General features: G+C 39.1%; 1 protein-coding gene across 4 annotated transcripts in view; it reads right to left on the reverse strand.

Annotated features, from left to right (window-relative positions):
- The window catches only part of DAAM2 (dishevelled associated activator of morphogenesis 2), a 206,381-nt gene that overhangs the window by 70,448 nt on the left and 112,982 nt on the right, over window positions 1-22,951 (reverse strand). For all 4 annotated transcript variants that reach the window (XM_056357500.1, XM_056357499.1, XM_056357498.1 and 1 more), the window contains 2 exons: window positions 11,092-11,166; window positions 4,577-4,671 (listed from right to left, as the gene is read on the reverse strand). In XM_056357500.1, the coding sequence (XP_056213475.1) occupies window positions 4,577-4,671; window positions 11,092-11,166 (170 nt within the window). The remainder of the gene's footprint in view (window positions 1-4,576; window positions 4,672-11,091; window positions 11,167-22,951) is intronic.

A 22,951-nucleotide genomic window follows, 5' to 3' on the forward strand; every position in this document is an offset into this window, starting at 1 on the left:
CAGTTTCTGTAATGCACTTAGCTGTTGGTATGCCAAAGACGACTGAAATAAGTGCATTCATGGCTAAAAGAGTTGCTGCTAAGGGTGTATTTGGAATCAAAATAAGCACAAACTCAATGTGTTACCAAATAATGTGATGCCAATGACTTCTGAGCATTTTTCTAACCCTGGGCCTAAGGAGTAGAGTTGCTCTTTGCTTCTACAGTTGAGCTACTATTTTAAATTCTCCTCCTCCTCACCTCAAAAGTCCAGTTCTATGAATCTATCATATACCTTAGCTAGTCCCTCCACCTTTTGGGGAGGTGGGGAAAAGGGGGGGGGGGGGAGCGGGCTAGGGGAAGCAGATGTTTTGCTTTTCAGTTCCAGGAGTAAGGGAAGGCTTCAGATGAATAACTTTCTGAAGATATGGAGCTCTGTTTTCAAAAGAAAGCACCCTGAAGAAGCAGCTGAACAAAGGGTCCCTTAAACATAATTTTGGATGGAACACCTGGTCTTATGACAAGACAAACAAGGCACTATAACTTCCCATGCATTTTCACCTGTTCTGATGACCATGTGAAAAAAAAAAATGGTAGGGGCACAAAAGTCACATTTTCTCAATTAAGTACAATCCCTTTCTAAATTCACTGGCAGAATAATTTTTCTAGGATTGTTTGGATGAGGTCATTCCAAAAAGGAGGCATGCGCAGGGAAGTGGTGTGTGTCACAGACCTTTATTAATAACATAATGTAAAACAATGTCGGGATTTTCCTGTGCTCTTCCTAGTCCAGAAAGCAAACAGTAAGTGGCATTATTCAATAGGAAGGCAAACCCAAATACCTTCCCATTTCAGCTGGCATCAGCAACAGGAATTAAATGATGATTTTTCACCTTCCTTTTCCAAAACACTTAGTTCCCTATTCTCCGGAAAAGCCAGAATCATGCAAGGGAGAGATAAAGAAATGGCAATAGCAGTTTCTGGGCTAACACATACTCTCAGTATGAGGATTTGCTCAGTGTGAGGAGGTATGTGTCTGTACAGGAGAAAAAAAGAAGTGGGAGTTTAGCTGATAGGCTGAGCGCCATAATCCTTAGACTATTTGGCATTTGTATGTCTCTAAGTAGGGATGTGTATGTGTTTGTGTGTATGTGCGAAAGAAAACTTAGCTCATGCAAATGAAAAACCTTTTTCCTCACAATATACACGTGTGTAACTAACTGCCATCTTATATGTCCTGTATGCTGCAAAGTAAGGTCTTGTTCTAGACTGTAAGGTGTAAAGTTTAGCATATTTGCCAATGCATTCTGGCTAACACATTCAAAAATTTCAGTGTAAATAAAGCAGGGTGTGTTTTAATAGGTGCTAAACAAGCAAATTAAAGCCTAACCTCACCTCAGACTCACTTGACCAGTTTAGCACACTTTAAAAGGCAGGGCACCTCTTAGTCTTTCAAGTTTTAGAGAGTGCTGATCAGAATGAGTTAGCTAGCTCTAATAACAAGCCTTTCATCCAAATACAGATGTGGCAGCCTAAAGAGGTAATGACCCACTGATGGATTCCTAGTGTAGGGGGGGGGGACAGCCTCCCTATGAGACCTGATCCAGCTCAGGAAAGACAGATCATATGCTGTGGGTGTGCAGAAAGCAGGATGTTCCCACCTTGTTAACAGCCAAGGCTACACTGCAGCACCAGTTTTTGAATCAGGGGGCACACATAATCCTGATCACTACTGAACTGCTGAAAAATTCAGCATAACTGATTTTGCTTGCTGGATGCATAAATTGTCATCTCCAGTATACACTTGAATACAACATGGCTAAATGAAACAAAAATATCAGGAGGCAAATCTGAGTTAAACTAAAGAAGAAAAGCAGACACCAAATGGAGTTAGTCATGATTCAGACTAAAGGGGGTATTTTTCTGGGGTTCCAAAAGGTGGGGGTTTTTCCAGTCCCTTGTAAGTTTTTACTTTTGCTACTTTTCTGAACCTCCATTTTTGGGCACTAAAATACAAGAAGAAAAGCTCGTCTTTCACTGCTTCTGTCCAGCAGTTTGTCATCACACTTGTTTATAGTCATAAGTTCTTACAAACCTAAAAGAAAATGTGTTTCCTTACAAGGTGCAGATGTGGTTTTTTTGTTCTCTAAGGCTGGGCTTGTTCCTGCGTGCTGGGACATAACCTAGCTTTATTATTTCAGGGCAGCTCCTAAATACCAGAACAAAATGCACTTGCTCAAAGGGGGCCAACTAGCTGCCCAGGGATGATTCTATCACATTTTCTCCAAAGAGAAGAACTTGAGTTTGGGTAGGTCTGCTTCAGTTTTTCTTGTTGTTAGAACTGGTGGGTTGGAATAGAGGCACAGATTAGTGCATTTTCTACTAGAAGAGACACAGTTCTACAATGAAATAAAACACAGAGCCAAACATGCATTTTTTCTTCTTTTTTGATTCCTCTAGATCAGAGAATTCAAGCAGAGGAGCCTATTGGTAAACTATCAGAGCCCTGTCTACCGTTACCATTACAAATGGATTCCAGACAGTTCATCCTGTGTGAATTTAGGTCTCTCATTTCTTCAGAGGCCTGATGAAGAGAAGTGGGAAGGAAAATAGGATTTGATGTCCAAATTCCACTAGAAAGACTAGTATTTTGAAGGCTTGGGTATCATACTGCTTACAAGAGGGATTTGATGGAGTTGAGGGCCTCTCTACTGCAACCTTTCCATCAAGAAGAAATTGGCTTGTTGATCAGGCACTGGCATGCAGCCCATTTGGCAGCTAACGAATTGAGTTGCTGGAAATTAGTTGAGACATAGGACTTAACTCAAAATTTGGCTTGGCTTAAGTATTCAAAAAAAAAAAAAAAAGTGCCCCATAACCATAGCTAGTGATTTAGAAGAGAACACTTTATAGGCAGTTCATAGATGCTTGTACTGAAGCTTGTTAGGGTTATTATAAACAGATGAAGCAACAAGCTGTTGTCAAGGGGATCCAGCAGAAACAATATGGGTCTGAGAAGGAAAACCTTGCAGGGCTTTGAGCAAAAGACATTCCTCTTTCTTCTCTATTGCCTTGCTCTCAACAAGGAGGCCAGGCATACAAAATGACAGAGCAGAACAGCCAGTGGTGGCCACCAAAGTGCTTCAGCTGGACATAGCAGGGAGGCCTTGCTGCTGTGGCTATGCTCGATGAAAGCTATCACTTTCACAGAAGAAGTATCAAAACAGCTCTACACTAATGTGATAGAGTTGCTACATCTAGTCTCAACAGCACAGGACTTTGGTTTAAAATCTTTGTGAGAGTTGGGAGTTTGGCAGTTGTCTTGCTTCCATTTTAACATAAAGTGCAGCTGCATTTTACTGTGTTCTCTGCTTTAGGATAGTGATAGGCAGGATCAAACAGTCACTTATCCTTGGACTAGGTCTCAATATAGACTACTGTTTCTCCACTTCCATGTTGAAAGCACTCACCCTACCCACATACTAAAGTTACCAAAGCCTGATGAATCTTTATGCCTCAGAGGAGCATCAGAATTTGGCTTTGTGCTCTCTTACACCCCATCACAACAGGAGGTAAAAACTGAGCTTTGTGCTGATGCGTTCTACCTCACACTTGTCATGAGGCAAGAAGCTCCACGCAGTCAACTTTTTAAATGTCGTGAAGGGAAGAAGCACAACCAGCACTTAGCCCTGCAAGAAGTCTCAGAAATATCTTCACTTCAAGTTAACATAACTGCAATTAACTATTTGAGATAATTTTTTGGTCATTTTTATTTATTTAGTTAATTCGTTTGGTTTGGTTAGGTTCTCCCACACACAAAAACCTGTTTACTTAGGCATTACTGAAGCTCTCTGAAACTAAAACTTCAGCATAGTGTGGATACAAATGCATTTGGCCCATTTTGGGCCCAATACAAAAATATTCAGAAACTTTTTGACAAAGTGTTTCCTGAGATCATATCGACAACTATAGTTACGGCTTCTGCTCAGTGCTCTTCTAAGTGTTAAATGGAAAAGGTTTCTGTGCTAGTTAGTTTGCTACTGTTCAGAGCTTTGTTCCCAGAAAAACAAAGATGACCCTCTCTTCAAAGACACAGTACACAGTAAAGTCTCCTGACATTTCTCTACACCACAGTTATACATAAAACAGGAAGAAAGCCAAACCAGGTGATGTCAGATGGATTAGCTGCTTTGTACCAAACAGTTCACATTACTACAGATAAGGGGAAGCTTGAATTCAATTCAGAGCAGAGGCTGAAATTTTGCCCAACATGAATCAAATTACATGGGATGTTCAGGGGCCTATAAAGTCTAAAATCAGATCTTCATAGTCATTACCTGTGTTTGCACATATCTGACACAGAGTTTTTCACAGCAGACTGTCTTTTATTTTCCTGAAGCTACATGCTTCAGCATTAGTGCGCCCTCCCAACTAGGCAGGTTCAGAGCAGGGGCTGTAGGGCTCTCTGTGGATTGTCTGAAATATCAGAGAGGCTTGTGTGAGGTGAGACAATGAGGCTTCTGTCCTTGCCACTCTTTCCCGTGTCAGATCTGACCATAGCGAGGCAGTGAATTGCAATGAAAGATGAACAACATTACCTCATGGGCTGAGTCCGCAGAGCTGTCTTCAAGTCTTCAACTATTTTATTTTTCATTTCTGTTTCTTCTTCATCAAAAGCATAGAGAGTCTGCATCTGTTCAGAAAACAAGATGACAATCAGGAAAGCTCAGGCTGCCTGGAAGCTAAGAGACAGGCGAGGAATTATGAGAAAAAACTATCCAATCAACCCATGCAGAGGTGCCTGCTGACCTCTCACCAGGAAAGCAGCGCCTCAGCTACAAAACTGAATCCAGATGAAGCTGCTCATGTTGACTGGCAGCAGCATACCACTTTGCCACACTGGCTAAACTAGGGTTCTCAGGTTACCCCCCAAAAATCATACTTGCCAGTATGCCCTCAGAAAACTGTACCTAATTTGGAACAGAGATCTGCTGTGGTGATCTATGGATATGTGAGGCAAAGTTTGTAGGGAGAGGTAATATCTTTTAATAGACTGACATGGCTGGAGGAATTTGGGTGGGAAAAAAAAAAAAAGAAGAAAAAAACCCCAGACTTGTGTGTCAGGTTTCAAAGCATAAAATCTTTTTCTTCAAGTGACTAAATAGCCTGCAAGTACCCTGAATTACAGTTTATGTACATACAAGACTGATTTTTCTTCCCTGCGCCAAGTGTATCACTTATTTTAAGATACTGATTTGCCCTATAAAATTCACCCTTGCTAATTGGGAACATTTAGTGTAAAAAGCTGGAGCACCATAAAATATCTGTCCCTGTTTTTTAACAAGTAAACTGAAGCACAGGGAGACTAGATTTTCCCCCAGTATGCAGCTTGAGATAACTAGAGCTTGCAGTCAACTGGAACGGAAGACGCTGTGGGTCACTGTAAATTAGGGTGACAGACAATGAGTGGAATACATGCAAAAAATAAGGTTCTCAAAGTCAGATAATGCCATTAAAAAAGGGGGTATAACAGGAAATCAGGGCCCCAGCCCTACACTCAGCACCACTGCAACCTTGGAATGTGAAGCAAGACTCTTCAATGCCGGTTGCATATACTGTTCAGGCTCACAGCTTCAGTGTGTGACTTTTCAAAAAGTCAAGACTCAATGCTGGAAATTCTTAGTCTACAGCCATGTTTTCTTAAGTCACTTTAATTGTAAAAGAGAGAGGACAAACAACTCTCTTATTGGCAGGACTTCTTGGGGATATCACTCAGTGGTATCTGGAAAGCAGCTCTGAACCCTTCTCAAATGAATAACTGAGGTGAACTAGTATCATCTATCAGGGATCTGATATCGCACCTTTCTGTGGTGGAATGTGAGTAGCTACAATTATGGTCCATTACAGCAAAATATTTATTTTACTGTTTAGGAAGCATCAAAGAAAATCTTCCTCTCACTGGAACTTCCTTTAACCCTCCCCTCCCACCACCAGACCAATACCTCGCTACCCTTGGAAGTGCTCCCATGTTGCTTGCTTTTGCAAACCATGTGGTGCCAACACATGTCAGATCCTGAGGGTGGTCATTTGGCTACAAGCCGATGCTGTCTTATGCTGAACAGCTGGCACAGGGAGATGTGTTTAACTCTAGGGGTCCTCTCTCTGATCCACGCTAAAGTCAAATTCACTCAATAACAGAGCAAGCTATTTCCTGCCCTAATGGAATGACAGAGCGCTACTGATGGAAAATGAGCTGATGATGTTTTATCTTTTGCCAGCATCCCCCGACAGCCAGAAACATAAATTGAAATGCTTAAGCCAAGCCATATATGATCCCCCTCTTCAAAAAATAAACAGAAATCCTGAACAGGCATTATGGAATCTCAATGGCAGAGTCCTGGGGTGCGATTTGGGACTTGATTTGTATTTTCTTGGGTGACAGCCCATCTGGTCATCTTTCCTTTGGCCCATAAATGCTCCTTTGAAAGGCTCCCATTCTTCCAACAACTTAATTTCTCCTCTGAGCCATTGTGGGGGGAAAGCAAATGGACGGTAGGAAGGTGCTCAACAGTATTTTGTTCAGAGGGAAAAAGGCCCATTTCCAAATGAAACAAATACAAATAATCCTGCCTTTACAACAGAGGGTGATTATAGAAAACCCCTTTTCTAAAGCTGCAGGCAGCCGAGACCCTTTCATTTCTCACTCCTGTGCATGGCCAGGAACTCACAACCTCATGCCCTCACTAAAGACTGACTGGTCACGCGTTTGCATTATGAAATAGCTTTCTCGGCAAGAGTTACAGAAAACTTAACTGTCCCTGGGAGGCAGAGGGGAGGGCACTGTCAGTATTTGAGGCTGGATTTATTTAATGTGGCTGACTGAAGAATTGCTTTCCTGAACTACAAACTGCACTTGAGGACTAACGTCTGCTGTGCTGAGCATGCAGCTAGTTATTATCAGCTAACCAAACACAGTAGGAAGAGGAAGCAAAATAGTCCTTATTTGGTCTCTAAAAAGTGGTATACATAAGGGGTTTTTAACAAGCACATTTTGCATATTTAGCTTTCCAGTTTAAATGCATCACTCAGTAAAGTATAGCATCTAGTTACTTGATTTGCCAATTAAAAAAAAAAAATATCACAATTTTCTGAAAACTATCATTCTCAAGGAATTTTATATGTAAAACTTCAGGCAGTCCAAGAAATTACTTCTGAAAATTTTGCTCCATTTAAAATGAAATATTTTACTTTTATTAAAAGCACTGATTAATTCCCACACCTTATCCTGATAGCTAATCGTTCCCCTAAGTTGCTGGGAAGGAAAATACAAGACCAAAATAACAGTATGTGTGAGAAAAGGGGGGGTAGGAAGGCATGAACTAGCTTCAGCAATACACTGCTTGATAGACCAAGCTTAACTTAACAATCTCACACAAATTAAATGAAAGAAGAAAGATGCAAATAAAATACATAGTGAAAAAGTAACCTGGATGTTCTGATTTTTCATGATAGTCCAAGCTATTTTTTAGGTCTTGTCTAAAATAATAACTAACAAAGTGTTATCATTATTGAAATCATTCCCAGTTCATAAACAAATACAGGTAAAATTAAAAACAAAATTCGATTAAAAAAATTTGTATTGCATACCTAATATAATACACCTGGACAATACTACTCTAAAACTTTCTTTTTTCAAAGAAAACAAATCAGTTGGAATTTAAGGTGCACCACATCTCTAGCTACATTAAGGCTGAACTAAGAGAATATACTATGAATCATAAAGTATGAATAGATGTATTTGAAAAACCTGAACTTTTAAGCATATAAGTAACATAGATGTCACCTAACCCAGATGGAGGAGAAGTTTATCATCTACCTGCTAAAATCTGCTGAAAGATACATATTTTTAATGTCCTGTCAATCTGCTCTGCCCTGAACAAATGCTTCCTTCGTCAGGGAAAAAGCCTTGGCTACAGTTGTATTTACTAATCTTGACCTCTGTCTCATACTCTCAACTGAGCCATCTCTCCAGAAAAGCTGGATCTGCAACCACTGTTCACCTGCAAGTCTCTCTGTGGAAAAGCATACACAGACAAGCTCATAAAAGCGACATGGTGCTGTCAGAAGTTTTCCTCCCCAGTAAAGTGAAGGTTCTGTTTATTTGTGCTGCCAAGCAGACTGTCATGGGGTGAGGAGGGCAGGAGCCAGGGAGGTTTCTTTACATGTGGTATTTGAAGGGCAGCTGCTCCATTTTTAAGAAAAGAAGTTTTGTGTGTTGATGAATCAGCAGATGACAATGACCTTGATAATGGAAATAGTCTCTAATTGTGGGTGTGCAACCTGTATTATTTATAGCATGCAGACATCAGAGGACTGAGCAAATTTGGAGGCTCCTTCTTCTAAATTAGACATCATTAGCAGCTGTCTCTTCCTTTTAAGGGCTGGTCTAGAAGACAGTCTACCAACGATCTGCTTGGCCCCTTTTAGTCAGGCTACCTGAAGGATGGGACGGTCCCTCCACAGGAATTGCACACTACAGACTAATAAAGAGATCCACTTTTATTGTCATACACACTTCTGAGAACTGGGTTTAAAAACTACTGCAGTCAAAAAAGTCAGAGCAACAGAAATAATTGTGGGAACAGAACTGTGCCTAAAATGCACAGCTTTTTGAACTGGACCAGGAATCTGTGACCTAAAGTGCTACCTAACATAGTGGTCTCAGGTTACAAGTAGGGAATGTCAAACACGTCAGAAATCACCACATTGCTTTCAAGCATAATCTATGAGAGGCAGATATGATGGGTAATACTGTAGCGTGTCTTTTGAGAAAATGATCCCTGAGCACAGGGGCCTTGGCCTGCTGAAATCCACAGAAAGATACTTAATGATATCGGCAGGATAAGGGGGCCATTCCATCTTATTGGAGGGTGGGAAGAACTTTTTTGCCAAGCTAGTATATAAAAAAGAAATTAATAATTAAGAGCATATAGAAAAGGACATGAAAGCTGTGAGTGAAAAGATTCTTATGCCATTAATTCACAGGAGACACAAAGATTAAATTTTATTAAAAAAACGGGATTTAAGGCATGTTAAACTAACGCTTCTGTGATTATTGCTACCATTTCAACTCTAATACTTCTTGTAGTATTTCTAATTAAAATATTATAATACCTGATAGTGCCCTAGAGACACAAGCTGAAATAGACTGGACAGTGTCAGGAAGCAACATAAAACATGTTTTTCTTTCACTAGTTCTGAGCCAACTACACTTGGATGCATTTTTAAAAAAACAACAACACAAAAACAAAAACCCCACCACTAAATTTAGGACTGAAAATATAAGGGACCCAAAATAACCATTTGAAAGTTAAGAATCTCAGAGGTCTAAATAATAATGAATAGAACATGTATTTTAAAGTATGTTGGAACTGGTTCTCAGCTGTATTACTCCAGTTTTCCACTGTGAAATCAAGTCAACTAAGTTTCACCTGCCTAAAAACAAAGCAACAAAGTGGTAAATCAGAAGCAAGGGTTTTAACCCCAGTGCGTCTTCTCAACACTTAAAACATCGGAGTAAATCATAAGGCTTGAAGCCAAAAAAAAGTTATCAATCATTCAGTGCTGAGGCAAACAACATTACCAGGGCTGGTGTTTATTGGTGCTCTTAAAACATGTTTAAAATTAGAAGCATAGGCCAAAATATAGTCTCATTCCATGGAACTGCTCCAGATTTGCAATAGTGGTGTGTACATATTCACTCCAGGTTTACATCAAAATCATTTAAAAACTAATCCAAAAGTCACTGAAATCAATGGAAAAACTTTCTCCAGATTCAAGAGGCCTTGGATCAAATCCTACCAGAAGTATTTGGCTCAGTGACATTGCAAGGTTTTATACTTATTTTTTTCCTTAATGGCCCTCATAGAGCAAATTTGTTTAGTCAGGAAATCAAAGCACAGTGCCATGCCAGTCACAAAAGCTCAACCTTTTTTCTCAAAACAAGTCCATATTCTTTCTACTCCATTACTCTGCCCTAAGAAAATTGGCATGAAAAAAGGTGATCATGTTGTTAGTTCATGACTCACAGTAGAAAGCAGCTTGTCTTTTATCCTCTTACAGTGAGTTATAATAACTTGTAAACCTTGATTTTTTTTTTTTACTGAGCAAGACATATTTCACCGTGAAGAATGCATTAGTAAGTACTGACACATATAGCATTCATTAAGGCATTATTTAGATGAAATTATTTTATAGCTCATAACCATGATACAAAAGGTGCAGAGAAGCCTTTAGAAATCAAACATAAAATGTAAGTAAATAAACAAACTTATGATGCAGGAAAAGAATTCTACCATCACTTCTGCACAACTGCCAAAAAAAGCTGAGTATACATTGCATATGAATAATTGCAGGCAAAATTTTACTATAAAAACAGTAAAAGGATCAAATTTCAAAATAAAAGATCTGCCATATCAAAGGAGATCAGTAGACACTACATGCAGGTGTTCTGCTTCTGCTGGTGACCAGCTCTACTGGATGCTTCAGATGAAGAGACATATTACACAGTTATTGAACAAAGGTAATTAAAAAGTTTTCCTCAAATATCTTGTTGACCTGTACTGATGTCTAAGGTGTTACAGCCTTATGTTTCTCTATTTATCTGCTCTTATATAATTGGATATTATTTTACACAAACAACTACCTTTCCTTTAATTCTTCTGCTAAACTAATAACCTCAGTGTTATTTTGTAGGTTAATTAGAAATCAATTTGAAACCATACAACAAAGCAAAACTTTACGTGTTTTTCAAATAGTTGCTTTTCTGATTCATCAAATATTATTTTGGATTTTCACTCCAGTATCTAATTTGATTGCCTTCAGTGCTCAGTATTGCAGAAATAAAACCTGAAAATGTTTATGGTGTTTTCTAATCTATTCTTCTGCTAGAGCAGGGCTCTTTCTTAATACAGATACTCATCTTCTTTCAGAAGTTCTATTTTAAATCAGTCATGCATTTGGGCTAACATTCTTCTCCTTTGGGAACTTCCACCTAAAGAAACACATCTTTATGGTAGGAAGTCTTCCCTGCTTTGCAGGAAAGGTAACTTACTGCTGCCATTGAATTGATGCGGTCAATGTAGTAATCTGGCCAGCTGGTAGCAAGTTTATTAGGATCTTCTTGTTCCTGGAACAGAAAGTTAAACAAGGTTACACAAGGAGCCTTTACAGGATGAAATGCCACTGTAGAACCACCTGGGATTCTTCACTGCACTGCTTTTTACGGTGGTATCTCCCCCCACATGCACATAAATGTGTGGCACTTATTACAAACATTTCTGAAAGTGTAATGTTAGCACTATCACCATGGTGTGTAAGATTAAAAAGAATCCCCTTCAGCTAAGGTTATTAAACACAGAATAATAACGTTTGATGGAGACACAGTTATCCTAGGCATCTAAGCAGCAACCCTCATTCCCTTAAAAAATACTGTGTTTCCAAGTAGAAGGATAGCTCCTTTACAGATAATGGGTTTATATTTTGTAGCTTTATATTGACAACCTTACAAATTATTTTGCCTCTCTACTGCTAGACCAATGGTGGGATTCACTGAAGGGGTTTAACATCTGCTATGGAGAAAAAAACCACCACTAAAATCAAGTCAAGGAACCTGAAAAGAAGCCAAAAGACTGCCTCATTTCAATGTGGTAAACCAAAAAGAAGGTTAGATTGGACATTAGGAAGTATTTCTTTACTGAGAGGATGGTCAAAGACTACAACAGGCTTCCTGGAGAGGTGGTCAATGCCCCAAGCCTGTCAGCATTTAAGAGGCATTTGGACAATGCCCTTAATAACAAGTTTTAGCTTTTGGTCAGCCCTGAAGTGGTCAGGCAGTTGGACTAGATGATCAGTATAGGTCCCTTCCAACTGAAATATTCTATTCTAAAAAGTTAAGCACAACCTCAGAACACCCAAGGAAACAGAACAGCACCCCCTCAATTACAGTAGGAGCAGTATTAATCCTTCTATTCCTACTTCCCAAATAATCCACCTGAAATCATCTTCGCTAGACTAAGCTCAATCAACCTCAACTTCTAAAAGAAGACCTACCCCTACTTAGGAACCAATTCTTTCTTGTTCCTGGGCTGCTCAATGAAAATGAGATTTTATTCTAATGGGTCTATTCATTTCTAGGTAAGTGTAACAGTCACTGGCAAAATAAGGATTGGTTTCTAGGATTCTAATTTCCCATTATAAACTACGAATAACTCATATTAAGACTCCTAGCAGATGGTAAGAGATTACCACTTGACTAAGGACATCTAAGGATGTCCAGTGATGTATGAACACTCTGTGGATCTCACCAATGTTTTCTACATATGAATGCTTACTTATACTAGAAAAGTTACTCTGGAAGATATACAGAACAATATTAAATGTTTAGGTCTATCATAGAACCTTAGCTATTCCAGAACTGTTTGATTTAAAGATGAGAAATAGCTCTACATGCCCCCTGCTGAGCCACATTCAGAAAACACCTTGTTAGCTGACAGGTTCCTGCCAGGCCACATACCAACACATTGCAACAATTCTGCACAAATCAGAATTACTAAATGAGTATCTCCATTCACGATACTGACAAAACAGATTTGTCCCCATCTAGCAAAGGACTGCAGTACAGGCACATCCTAGACAGATCACAACTCTTTATTCAGCTCTTGCATCCAGCTGAACTATTAAAAAGAGCAGAAGACTTAAACAAACCATCACATAGTAACTACCTCTATATGAAATATATGAGAGGCTGACAAAGTGGCAGGAGATAGCAATTACATCCACAGCTGCCATGCACTCACCACCTCATGATAATAAATGGTGAATTAAGAACAAGGTGACTTTCTCAAATTGAGTGAGAAGTTCTACTGCTTTTCCTTTCTTCCCTTTCCCGGCCAGAGTCAGCAGGAATCTGATGGACCCAAATCTATGTCAAATGGCACATTACAGAAATATGCAACTCCCTACAAATAGTCAGTTAGAATTGCCACACCATGTTATTGGCAAACTGTCTTCTGCTGCCCCTTTTCTATGTAGAATATCTAGTGGCAATGATAACCTTGACAATGGTTTCTCACTTGGCAGACCTTAACCTCCTGTGCAAATGTCAATATATGACCTTGTTGATGGAAAAATAAAGAATACAATACATAAATACAGCATTGCTTTTATAAGATAATCTTATCATCCCCAAAGAAAACAATATAGATGGGAAGCTAATCCAGAGGTAGTGAAGTAAGGTCAATTTGCAAGGAACCAAGGTGAACCACCAATATGAAATACAAAGTATGCTTATATGCCCTTCTGATTTTTTTCTCTGCACAGAATTATAAAAGTCCAAGTGACAGCTATAATTGTTTCAGAGTACAGGCGACAAGAACATTATCAGAACAAGGAATATGTCTGTTCCCTGTAGATCCATCCTTTACATCCCAAATTAAGCTACAATACTTTTTCTCCTGAAAATTATTTAGAGAAAAGAAAAAGGTACAGATGCTGGAATGCTGCAACTAACCTTTCTAGATATCTAGTTTAGACATTCAGGCTGAAAAGCATCAGGATAGATACACTAAAAAAATCAGCATTGTGAATAATTTCCTACCTGAACCCAAACCATTAGACATTTCACAATCAGAACGAAGCATAAGATGACTCTGATCCCCTAACATACGTCTTTAGCTTGGCAAATAAGATAAGGTCCTTGGTATACCCTGCATTTGACCATTCTCCATCCACTACAAATTGGTCTGAACTCTGAGTCTGTGTGTCTTATGCTTTGGTTTTGTTTTTAATTAGAATTGGGAGAAAATTGGTTTCAGTGGAACACAACAAGTGTAAGCTTTTTTTCCTGAGCTAAAGCCCAGACTGAAGCTGTACATTGCTGAGGTTAAAAAAGTTTTAGCGGATACTCCACTAAGCATTCCCCACTTTCTGAAATTATTTCAGCCCAGAAGCATATTAAGCAGAAAAGTCCACCTAATTTCAGTGGTCCTCCACATTCCTTGCTCAGACCAGAATTTCATGGCTGTCCACGTATGCTTTACTTCACTGGAATAAATGTGATTATGTACTTAAAACCTGGCACACTATTTCTTTTATGAAGCCCCAGAAAGCTACTTATACTTGGGATGAACATGTAGATTTTTATTCAGCCCCATGAAATCATTAGGTGGCACACTGCTATTTATAGCGATCACCTGGGCAACATTTTCAAAAGAGGGACAAGTTCACATCTGTAGCATTAGAGCCACCAGAAAAAAAATATGTTGTTGCCTAAATTATGTGAGTTCTGCCTATGGAAAGAAATTGCTGTACTATGTTTCCTTTCAGAGAGGGGAAGATAAGCTGAAAATGGAAAGCAATTTATTCAGGGCATGTGTGGGTGTGTGTTGGGGGGGAGTGGAGGGAGCAACAACAGGGTGTTGGGGGGGTTGTGTGTTTTGTTTTGAATGTCTTCAGGGTTTTGACCCTAAAAAAAAACCTCAGACAAAACTCCAAGGCAACTTGACGATAATGGCAAAACCCTTCCCTTGCTCCAGGAGACACAGAGAAGTGGGGGAAAGAAGAAAAAAAAAAAAAAAAAAAAGCTAAATCAAAATAAGAGGCCCTAATATACAATGCCACATAGGTATCAAAAGCTGGAAACAATAACCCATCTGTATAAGGGAAAACATTAACTGAAGGAATCTATTAAAGCAAAGCCGTCTTTTAGCTCCTTGAATACTGTAAATACTATACTAAAAAACAGACGTCAGCTTGTGGACTTTATAAGGGGCCATATCATTCTTCACTGCAGTAATAAGTATGTAACTGCTGTGAAAACAGGATCTTGATACTATACAAGCCTGCAGTATAGCCAAGGTATTATATAGGCTTTGACACTAACTTGGACAGGCTCCATGCCTTGGTGGAAAGTGGAACTTATGACTTCATTCCAAATAGGACTTAATGGAGTTCTGCAAATATTTGGACCATCTGAACCAATCAGAATGAAACAAAATTAAAAAAAAAGTATTGTGTGCACAGCTCAGCTGATCCTGAAAGCCTTTTCGTAAATCCTCAGAGACCTGATCCATTGGGTAAGCTGTTCTCTAGAGAGCAGAGACCTTTAGTGGATGCCATGTCAGTGGGACACGCATTTGCAATACAAAGACTGCCATAAGAGGCATAATCAAGAATTATAAACCACTGTCTTTCTTACAAAACTTTCTACAAAGAAGTGCCAAACACTAGTGTTACAGAAATCATGTGGGAATGCCAAATATTCATGGCTGAGTGGATCATGAAAATGAAGGACGTGGTTTCTGAGGTGGCTGCTTCTTTCAAGATGATTTTAGTCTTGAAAGAAACAGCACAGGGAAAGGCTGAACAGTAACTGCCGACACTGAAGCTCTTTTGTGGTGAGCGTTGGGTTTCAGTTTCCAGTGATGACACATTGGTATTTTACTCTGCACCAAACGGACCCCAAACAATGTTGAGCAGTTCTCTAGAGCTTGTCCTGAAAATCTGAGCATGTCGAAGCAGTCAGAAATACATCCACAAAATTAGCAACTTTACAAAGCTTCTTTCCTGCAGATGGAGATAGGGAGACACAAATGGTGATATGACAACTAAAACTCAACCAGGAAACCACTAGCAGAATTAGGACAGACACTGATCTGACACTGAATCCAACACTCTCTTATTTCCACTATCATTTATATCAGGTTGGTTTTATGCAATGTAGACAAATCCGAACTCCCTAGGTCCGAAAGGTCCTTGGCATCCCTGGATGTCCAAATATTACAGACATTGCCTGCACCTGCACACATGCCCCTGTGATAAATTGCCAGGGCTGATGACTCATGAAGCCTTCTAACGTGGAAATTAAAATAACACTTCATTAAAACCTTAAAATTTTTCTTGGGCAAGGAACCATGACTGAGTTTCACTGAGTTTCTCTCTATATCAATAAAAACAGCATGCAAACACAGATGAAGACCATGAAATGAGGCTACTGTAATATAAATTCCTGTTCCAGCTTGTTCGCTGTATCATGTCCAGACAATATATGCTCAAGTTTATACTTGGGTCACAAAGAATCGTATTTTCTTGCAAAAGCCACATTATGGTTAGCATGGTTCCTCCTCTCAACAGCCTGAACACATTGTTCTAGCACCTCACAGAGCTGAAAGACAGGTTATTTTACCTGGTGTGAAGGGTCAGCATCATCACATACAGTTCAGAAAATAAATCATGGATTTCAAGTCATTAAAGAAAGTATTACCACCTTTTGAGAAAAAGTTAAATATGTTATTTGCCATACTGAGTAAGTCCCTACAGCTATTTTTTTCATATTTCCAGCTAAAAGGCAATGGGAATTGGGATCCTGATTACAAATAACTGGGGAATCTGTGATTTTTTTTAATTTTTTTTTTGGTAATGCCAGTTCACTGAAACTTAAACTTTTAACATGACTTACATTAATTGAGATGAAAACTTTGCTGGATAAAGATTCTCTGCTTCTGGATGAAGCCCTCCCACACTCTTCAGAACAACGGCTTAGCTGCTAAAATGTTCATCTGAGCTGTGTAGCATTCAGACTCATGTCCACGTTCTGTTTTAAAGGTGCATGAGCCTTGCTCTCCACATGAATATTCTGGCCACTATAAACAAGATGGGGTTTTTGGTTGCTTGGAGAGTGGAAGATGGTTATCACTTGTGCTTCATTTCCCGCAAGTGCCACCCTCCTCCAGATAATTTTAAAAAAGACTCAACTTATCACAACATCTGCTATTAATGTTAAATACAGTACAATCTTGTAACACCTTGCACTCTGTCAAAGGTCCTGAAAGAAATTAACATATTAGACTTTTTTAGTCTTTTTTCCATGAGATCAGCAGAAACAGGGAAAATGGGATGCAGGCAATTAGTTCACAGTTACACAGGAAATCTGTAGCACAGCCAAGAATCAATCCACATTGAAGTTGTACTGCACTCTCATTCAAATCACAGTTCTCCCTTTTTCCACAACAGACTTACTGACTTTTCTTCATTTTAAAAATTTCAGCTTTCAAAGAAATGTTTACCTGTTCATTAACACCCTGTCCATCCTATTGGTTGTGTCTCAGTTCAGAGCAGCCAAAGTTGCAATAAAAAGCACTTTCATTAAAAGACACAAAATGTCTTTGATCTGCTGTGGGATGAAATACTAATTCAGAAGTGGAACTAAAATACTTCTAAGCTTTTCAGACAGTTTACGCCTCCAAAAAGCCAACCAGGTCCCAAGAGATGCTAATTTTGAAACAGGACAGACCATAGGACTGAGCCATTCACTAGACAGATGTGGTCACTGCTCCATTTCTCAGACTCCATGACTAGCATTTACACAAATATTCTCAGGGTTTGGGGGAGGGAGCTATATCCAAGCATTTTAAACACAATTTACCCGGAGTGAGAAATACAAACATTACTTCTCTCCCTGGAATTAAGCTATTGATGTGCAGATAACAACCCCCCTGCTGTAAAAGTAGTCTACTATATAACTTACTGAAAGGGAATATTAATTAATTACCAGCTGGAGCATGCAACTGAAGAGTTCTAATTGCCTCTCATAAAGGTCAGATATAGCCATACATGCTTCCAGTTCACTGGATTATGACACAGGAATATTTTACCTAACAAACCACCAGTGGTGGTGTTCTTTTGTTTTATTTCTTTGCTTCATTTAGCCTGATCTCTGTCCTGCTGTCGGTGATTTGATGGACCTAATAATGACCTCTGATGCTGGTTACTAACCAGACTTTCAAAGAAGAAATCAAATATTTCTGTTGTTATTTATATCACAAAATACCTTATACTGCCAAACTGTGGAACTCACTGCCACCAAATGCAGCAAAGACTAAAAGCATAAAAGTGAAAAAGGGATACATTTATGAAGGATGAGGGTTTCTTCTTAGATTTTTTTTTTTTATAATACTGAGAGAAGCTACAATGCTGCTGAAAATCACCAGCCTTTAGACATTAAAATAGACCATCAGTCATTCTTGAAAGATTGTTTGCCCTACCACAAGCTAAAAATCTTTCCATCAAGTTAAATATATGATTTGTTTTGAACTGCTTATTCCATCCGTCACTTTTTTTTTTGCTTCCCAAGAGCTCATAGATATAGCAACTCTAGAAGCTGTACATTGTATGTACGTGATGTGTCCTTTTCAACCTCATCTAGTACTCAAAACCACTTAAAATTAATTACTTCTAATTAGCATTACTCTAATGGAGATGTAGGCCATGCTTTTGTTTCTTATCTTCCAGAAAACAAGCCAGATCTGTTGCATGCATGCACAGCGATAGTTTCTCACTGAAAATAGACTCTAATGTCATACCTGGCAGGCAGAAAGGTTGTTGGTGCAACGTTCTGGGTTTAATATAAGAATTAATCTTTCTGAAACCTCAGAAGTCTTCACCACAGATTTTCACGAACTGTATAGTTGTAGTGTTTAAACCAAGATTAAGTTATACGTATAATAAACATGTCTAGCAGAAAACTTACTACCGATTACTGATGAAGAGGATCTCATTTCAAGACAGATTTAAACTTGCTGCCAGCAATGACTGCATCATCCTCCTCTTATTTACAGATCATACAAGCATGCTTGTCCCTCTTCAAACATATTTAGCCCTGCTGTAGGATGGGGATCCCACCATCACCAGACAATAAGTTATGGGTAAAGTGACCAAGAGGACAACTTGTCCTTATATGTACAGAACTACTTAAATGTACAGCTGCGGCCCCACTGAATTACCCAGCATCTTGAGCCCTCAGGACAAAGCTTAGTTGCCAAATGGAAGTCTACCAGTATTATGCATTGCTCCTCCATGGAACATTTTACCTTTGCCATGGAACTTGGCCTCTTGTTGGGTATCTTCTCCTGACCTCTTTCTGCCTAAAGATCATTCTGTCCTACTAGTTGAAGTCCATACTTATGTTTAAAACCTCTTATATGCTCTACTTTTCACAAGCCCCAAATAAATCAACTGATATTTTGCATTTGATAAGTGTAATCTAATTAATGAGCTGCCAAATAAGGCAATTCATGAATTCCCTGCACATCCAGTGAAGAAGTTCTCAGGAGCCTACCTTCCCTCAGCCTATTCTGTATACTTCTTTTGGAGGTGAAGGGACATGTTCACTATGGAAGATCCCACCAGCAGGTCAGTTCATGATCATTCTATTCTGGGGGTCTTCAGGAGAAGACAAAACATTTCTTATGGACACAGCCTGCTCTACAAGTGTGTGGCTGTGGACTCAAATTGTATTCCTGAACCACAGCTCTGTCCCTACAAACCTGCAGCAAGCTTGAGGTCAGGGTCAAGGTTCTGCAGTAGTTCCTGTCGCAGGTGAAGCCAATAATCTGTCGCTATCCCCAAAAATCCTAAGCAGCAGCAGTGGGACATACTCTACTGCTTTATTAATATCCAAGCTCTGCATTGTCCCTACTGCTTTTTACTCTGTGTTGTGTTATGTGAAAGTACTGTGTGTACCTTTCCATTCTAGCATTAACCCTGTTCAGCTTATAGTCAATATGGTGGCAATACAGAAAGGGACTCTTTCCTCACATGTCCAGCTTACCTTGTTCCCATTCCAATAACATTGTTTTCAGCTGTAGCCTTACCCCACCAGTATTTATGTCGCTTGGACTGTCTCATTCTTTAGGCAATGTGAAAAGCCACAGGAGCCCAGCCTGTGTAACCGAGCCTCCTGTCTGTCACATGCCTGCACTTTTTTGTCCTGCTCTATCTCCAGCAAGCAACCACTTACAATCTTTTCTAAATAAATTGAAGTCACCTACCATTCATGGCAGTCACCCTGCATGTTGCTTGATGATGGCAATGAAATGTCACTAACTATGCTCAAAGACACATGGAACTACCTACCTAGAGCCAGCACAGATAACTAGGGCATGTCCTTCCGGGAGCACACATAGGATTTGTAAATGGCAAACTCTGAAATGTTTTTCTTCACTGTCCACAACATGTCCACTAACTGTTTTTCCAGTAACACTGCTGCTTGGTCCAGTTCATTTCTGCTCTGGGCCCTTTGTTAAGAGTAATGACAGTTGGATGGTCAGAACAGCCACGTATTTTTTGTCTCACTTATTTAACCCCAGTCACTACTGAAAGAACAGTAAAGCTAGGAGCTGTTGGATAGGTAAATAAAGGGAATAAACAGAGACTGAGAGACTCATGGCTTTTAAGTAGTTAACCCAATATTTTGAGTGTATCCTTCAGTTGCTTTGTCTATTTCTCCCCTTTCCATAAACTCAAGTAAACTTTTCTTTCTCCCAGCTTCCATTTCTCTCACCTGTTACATCTGCAAAATGTTTGGGATGCCAGGTACTTTTCCACAGATGACTGAATATCATGGAAGACAATGTGACTTTCACCTCAGTTCAGGTGTGTAGCTGAAACTGTCACATCTGACTGTAATGAAAATTAAACAATTCTCCAGAACAGTAGAAGGAAATCTCTTCCTTTTCACGGCTGTCACTAGATCCTGGTAACAATTATTTACTGTGCCCGTTTCTAAACTTTTCACTGAAAAGACAGGCAATTCAGCAACTTTTCTGGATCAGTATTCACTGGCTTTTGAAAGGCCATTCAGTGAAATTCAGAATACAGAGGAGAGTGGTAAGCCCTGCGTTTCTGCCAGATCTGCTTCTCACATACCAGGGAAATATGCTAGTTATTTACATATTCTTTGCTCTTGCTTATCCACCTAAGACAAATCTGAACAGTGAGAACTGCATTGTACACAGTTTTTTATTATTATTATTACATGCCATCAGCAGGACTGAATCATATTTGGATTGTGGAGACCCAGAACTTTTGCAAAAGGACAGACAAGGACAGAATATAATCTAGTGGCAGCAACTAAATCATACAGTCAGCATTTACACGTACTTCCCATACAGTGAAATTAGATTGCTTACCATTTTTTTTTTCTTAAGTACAGCAAATTACACCATTTTAGTAGGATGACAGCTGGATAAATGTTTTCTTTTTTTTTGTTTTTTCTTCTTCTTTTTCTCTTTTTTTCCATGGTAGGGTCAAATCTGCTTCCACTGAGCTCTCCCATACTCCCACAGAATGCAAGCCAAATGTGAAACACAGCATTAGGCATGATGATGACAATTTTCCAACTATCACTGTATAAACTCAGGTCTATTTTGGGTCTGATTTTTGAGAAGTGTTGAATGCTAACTTCAACCAGAGCACTAGTAGCACACCTGAAAAAGTTGGAACTTCAAATTCTACAACTCAAATTCTACATACACAGAATATCTATAGCAAATACCATGGCAAGTTTATGGCATTTATGTCTTCAGCAGTTTGAACAAACAAGCCAGGAAGGCATTTTCTGAGCAACAGCTAACCTTTCTTGTTGGAGAGAGAGAGGGAGAGGAAGGAAGAAACTAAAAATATTCCATGCTGTTCCCATGGGGGGGCAGGGAAGAGAAGACTTTTTCAATTATACATAAATAAATACATAATTTCAAGGCCCTGACCTAAAATAACCTCTTATACCAGGATAAATAAATGTGTCTGTAACTGTTAGCATTGCAGCATGGAAAACATAAACCAAGTAAAATGAATGATTTGGAAAAACTCCTTATCTCCTCTTATGTCTGCTACAATGTGGTCTTTTAGGTATCGTGATTTCAAGCTATGATAAAGGTATACCAGCAGAATTGTGCAAACATTTTTCCTTCCTTGACAACAGATTTATCCTTTAAACCACCACAAGAGTGACTATAAGAAAAAAGAAATTTTAAGAGGAATCCCTCACATCATTAAGGCTACTATATTTTTTCTCAAAGTAACCACTTCAGAATATTTGCTATAGAAGGGAAAATATCAAGGAAGAAAAAAAAGATTACAAGATTACAGGAACTTAATGATAAACCATACAAAATGCCCAATATTTCTTCTCAGGTTTGCTGACTTACAAAGAATAACGGGGTCAACATCAACAAATTTATACTTATGTGAGATGAGAAAAAAAGCCTAAATTCATTATATGGAACTATAAAAAAATAAGATGGTGTCTTATATGAATCTCAACTTTTATTCTTCCAGTAAGAACACATTCTCTGTGTTAAATTATGTAGAAGGAAATATATATCATCTTAGGCTTTATTTTACACAGTATTAACCATGTTGCCCAAATTTGGGAGCTACTTCTTCAGCCTACAACACACATTAACAGGTGCCATTAATTAAACAGCTCTTTCACATTGAAAAGACCCAAGCATACTGCTAATCAGGAAATGTGTGCATTTGCTGCATAAGTGACACTCTTGCTGCACTTTGTTGTTTCCCATTATGTCCTGTGCTTTTCATAGGACAGTTTCCGAATTTACTGCTCTAAAACCTACTTGCATTAATAACAGAGTAATTTTTGAAGCCATATGCCTGTCTTACATACCTAGACTAAAGATATTGGAATGACCCAATGTTAGCATCAAGCTAACAAATCATCCCAAACATATGAGCATGAAGTCATTCTGTTAACAGAAAAAGGAACAGATGCTGGTGGGAAAAAAGCAAGTTAACTCCCCAGTTGCTGGCAGTTTCCAAACATCCAGCTGAAGGAGTCCTGCGGTTTGCAAAGGGCAACATCCTCCCACTGTGACTTACCAGTGTTACAAGACTTCCACTGAGCCATAGCCTAGCTGAAAGCAAGTCTATTTTCAGAGAATTCATTTGAGAAATTCCACGTCAGACTACACCAGGATGCTCCTGAACTAAGGAAGTCATGCAGTCACTTAGACCAAAAGCAACCATGGATTGCAGGCACTGGGAGTGAACCAAATTGCATCTTCTGCCACAGCCTATTTCAAGGAGTTGGTCTCATAGCAATAATACAGGAGATAGTA

The sequence above is a fragment of the Falco biarmicus genome, chromosome 12, assembly GCF_023638135.1.
Source record: "Falco biarmicus isolate bFalBia1 chromosome 12, bFalBia1.pri, whole genome shotgun sequence".
NCBI lineage: Eukaryota > Metazoa > Chordata > Aves > Falconiformes > Falconidae > Falco > Falco biarmicus.